Source organism: Ictalurus furcatus, chromosome 24, assembly GCF_023375685.1.
Source record: "Ictalurus furcatus strain D&B chromosome 24, Billie_1.0, whole genome shotgun sequence".
Lineage (NCBI taxonomy): Eukaryota > Metazoa > Chordata > Actinopteri > Siluriformes > Ictaluridae > Ictalurus > Ictalurus furcatus.
The window spans coordinates 7460012-7464440 of record NC_071278.1 but is presented as its reverse complement, the minus strand read 5'-3'; the positions used below and the strand labels follow the sequence as shown (position 1 = coordinate 7464440).

Here is a 4429-nt window from a genome sequence, read left to right as displayed (position 1 = left end):
CCCCCCCACCCGTATGCTCTTAAAGGGCCAAGACCAAACCATCAGCACCACCACGCGCACGCGCTTTGCTTTATTGTCCAATATCAGATTTTTGTTTTGTTATGAGAACAAATAAGCTAGACAGCACACACGAACACAGATCTTACGCACTTAAGCTGTCGGGGTTTTCAGGCTTCAGATCTTCTCAACACACCTTCTCATCTCTGCACCATAAAACAACAAGCTGCTCTGCGCTCATGATCATCCCCAGCAGAAAATCCCCAAAATCCGGTCCGCTCTTTATAGCTTAATGTTTGCTGGAGTTGAGGACGATGGGCTGCTCACAAATGACATCATATTTTCCCGTTAAGAGCAGCCAAGTGTGCTTAGACCTCCAGCTCACCGAGGTGAAGAGCCTGAAACTCCACCCCGCTGGTGGGTTTCTGGAAGGTGAAGCCAGGTTTGTTTCCCCATGAAAAAGTACTATAACATTTTTGGGGAGGTTTAATCTTATGGGGATTATTCCAGAAAGCACGCAAACACATCTTGAGTCGTACAGGGGACTACATTCTGTAAACTGAAGAACCGACTATACTGTATTCTGTGTGATGTGCATAAGGAGGGAGGAGGATGTGATTTGGGATTCATGGAGGGGGGGTATGAACCACGTGAAATGAATTAAAGTCAAACCAAATATGGGCAGAGAAAAAAATCAACAGAGATATTTAACAGTGAATTCTTGCAACACTTCATTCTCCTTACTGAGGTCATTAAGAGCAACAGCAAACATCTGTGATAACCAAATATTCTGTTTCCATCCATCCATTTTATATACTGCTTTATCCTTTTCAGGGTGACAGGGAACCTGGAGCCTATCCCAGGAAGCATCGGGCCATCGCAGGGCACAATCACACACCACGGACACTTTGGACATATCTTCTGTTTCACATACCACTAATAAATAAATAAATAAATAAATAAAAAAGCTAAAAATGTCTCATGTAGATTAAATTGGTTTATATTATATATACAAACAAACAAATAAACAAACATGATTATTTCACTCTTCTTATGTAACCACTTTATCCTGGTCACGGTCTCAGCGGATCAGAAGCCAATCCCAAGAACACTGGGCATGAAGCAGGAACACACCCTGGTTGGGACGCAGGTGCATTGCACAGCACCATACATACATTCATAAACTCACTGACACCTAGGGGGGCAATTTAGAGTAGCCAGTAGCCAATTTAGGGTGTTTTTGGGAGATGGGATGAAACTAGAGAACCTGCACAAAACCCACACTGGAAACTCCAGACAGACGGGATGCCAAGCCCACAATCGATCCGGGAACCTGGAGCGCGGAGGCGGCAACCCTAAAATGAACTGAGTTTGGTAATAAACCACTCCAATAGTGTATGGATTAAGAAATTTAATACAATTAGTAAAAAAAGAGAAATGTACAGAAATTTAAAAAAAGAAAAAATGTTATCAACAATTTTAGGTCAGTATTTTGCACAGTATTTGGACAGTAGCAGTAATAGCCAGTAGACATCACGTGGACATTAAAAGTCTATTAACTACGTGGATTTAAAGACTAGCAGTAGTTTAATAAAGAGCAAGCCACCCTCTGCAGCTTTTCACCACCGTGGGGTTTCTTCTGTCTCTCCACTTGCTCGAATACAGGAAGTGACCACACTTTTGTGCATTAAATACATTTAAACAAACAAACAAACAAACTCAAGAATGTATTTGAGTGAGTGCAGATCTAGGAACAAGTGGCAGTGTAAATTCTTAACAGTACAATGTCGGAGCCGATTCTAGCTCCGGTTTAATTCCAGGTTTCTCGGTGTCTTCTACAGCCTTCGGCGTACGAGGTAAATGATTAACGTGGGAATCATTTGTAAAAAGACCCAACAATTTGAGCCAAACCTCTTAGGGCTTGGGGAGGAGATTTTTGAAGTAGTTATCATCCTCCTCACTCCCAGAGCCAAGGGAGAGAAGTAACACGTTTAAACATTCTGCGAAAGATAAATGTTATCTTGGGACATGGTGGTGAAACATTAAAGCTTTGGTTGGGCTCAGATTCAAAGTGCAAGCAGTTACTTAGCCCATACTACAGGGCTCTTGACTCATCTCTCTCACACAGATGGATGGACACACACACACACACACACACACACACACACACACACACACACACACACACACACACACACACACAAAAGAAAAGAAGGAAGTGCAGCAGACTATTTAGATTCCCATGTTGAGCGAAACCTAAAATTACCACCAGTCTGACTGAAGAGAGCTCATTTTTGAAGCGAGTCCCATAAGACTGCCTGAGCCATCACTGCCCTGCCTCTGGAGAGCCAACAAGCCTGTGTTTATACCATAGATAACTCTTCTGAGTAAACATAAGTTCGACTCGTCTGAGAGAACAGCAGAGAGCTCGTGCCCAGTGGAGGAGAAGGCAATCTGGAGCCTGGGCGAGGGGTTGGCCCCACTTCTCCTGTGGTGCTATTTAACAGTCTGTCCGCCGAAAGCTGGATCTGCTAAGGGAATTCCTGAAGATTGGGAAGAAAGAGGGGAAACAGGGTCAGATGTCAGCAGATGTGACTGGAAACATGATGAAATGTAACAGACACTTACAGGAGTGACATGCTGGATGTAGAGAAGAGCTCCAAAACCCAATAAACTAGCATATGCATATCCCTTGTGTGTGTCTTTGCATATGAACAAATGTATTTGTGGATGTGGACCTAAAGATGTGAATGCGGATCTCATCCTAGACATGGCAGACTACACGTGCAGTGCCCTCCACTAATATTGGTAAATATGAACAAAGAAGGCTGTGAAAAAATGTCTTTGTTGTTTAACTTTTTGTTAAAAACATTCACAAAAATACTCTGCTCTCATGGATATCAAACAACTGCAAACACAACACAGGTTTATAAAAAAAAAAACAAAACACATTTTTTTAAAATATAAGTGAATTCATGTGACAAATATATTTGAAGTATATTCCCATTGATATTTTACTTATTTACTTATTTTTCTTTTTTTTTGTACACCTGGGTGTATAGGAACAGAAAATTGTTCAACCATGACTTCATGTTTCACAGAGGTATAAACATGAGGTAACACGTAGTCCAAATTCCCTTAGTCATTCATAACTATGGGTAAGAGCAAGGAATATAAATGTGATGTGCAGCAAAAGGTTGTTGAGCTTCACAAAATGGTAAGTGGTTATAAGAAAATAGCACAAGCATTGAAAATGCCCATTTCCACCATCAGGGCAATAATTAAGACATTCCAGTCAACTGGAAATGTTATGAATCGACCTGGAATTGGACGTGTTTCTATATCGTCTCAACGCACTGTGAAGAGGACGGTTCGACGATCACAGCTGGAGAACTGCAGAAGTTAATTGTGTCTTGGGGTCAGAAAGTCTCCAAAACTACAATCCGAAGTCACCTACACCACCACAAGCTGTTTGGAAGGGTTTCAAGAAAAAAGCCTCTACTCTCATCCAAAAACAAACTCGAGCGTCTTCAGTTTGCCAGACACTACTGGAACTTCAAATGGGATCGGGTTCAGATGAAACCAAAATAGAGCTTTTTGGTAATGAACACCAGAGGTGGTTTTGGAGCACACAGAGAGGTAGCCATATGGAAAAGTACCTCATGCCCACGGTTAAATATGGTGGTGGCTCTTTAATGTTTTGGGGCTGTTTTTCTGCCAGAGGACATTTTGTTAGGATACATGGCATCATGGACTCTATCAAATATCAACAGATATTAAATGAAAACATGACTGCCTCTGCCAGAAAGCTTAAAATGGGCTGTGGTTGGATCTTCCAGCAGGACAATGATCCAAAACATACATCAACACAAAAATGTTTTACTGACCACAAAATCAAGGTCCTGCCATGACCAACCCAGTCCCCTGAACTGAACCCCATAGAAAACCTGTGGGGTGAACTGAAGAGGAGAGTCCACCAGCGTGGACTTCAAAAATATGAAGGATCTGGAGAGATTCTGTATGGAGGAACACTCTCAGATCCCTCGCCATGTATTCTCCAACCTCATCAGGCATTATAGGAGAAGACTCAGAGCTGTTATCTTGGCAAACAGAGGTAGCACAAAGTATTGACTAAAAGGGTCCCAATAATTATTGCACATCTATATTAAACATTTTTTAAATAAAACTGTTGTGTTTGCAACTGTTTGATATACATGAGAGCAGAATATTTTTGTGAATTTTTTTAAACTAAAGATGCTCAACAATGTTAAACAATAAAGGCAATTTTTCACAGCCTTTTTGCTCATATTTACCAATGGTGGCAAAATTAGTGGAGGGGGCTGTATGTGCGTGTTGATGTGTGTGTGTTTGTTAACGTTTCATTATCTGCAGCAACATACAGAACACATTTTTAAAAATCCATATACACTCC

General features: G+C 41.3%; 1 protein-coding gene across 1 annotated transcript in view; it reads right to left on the bottom strand.

Annotated features, from left to right (window-relative positions):
- Positions 1-1054: 1054 nt before the first annotated feature.
- LOC128600153 (dedicator of cytokinesis protein 7) overlaps positions 1055-4429 on the bottom strand; it is a 54609-nt gene continuing 51234 nt past the window's right edge. Inside the window, exon 50 of the mRNA XM_053612380.1 lies at positions 1055-2540. Within this exon, the coding sequence (XP_053468355.1) occupies positions 2498-2540 (43 nt within the window). The 3' untranslated portion in view covers positions 1055-2497. The remainder of the gene's footprint in view (positions 2541-4429) is intronic.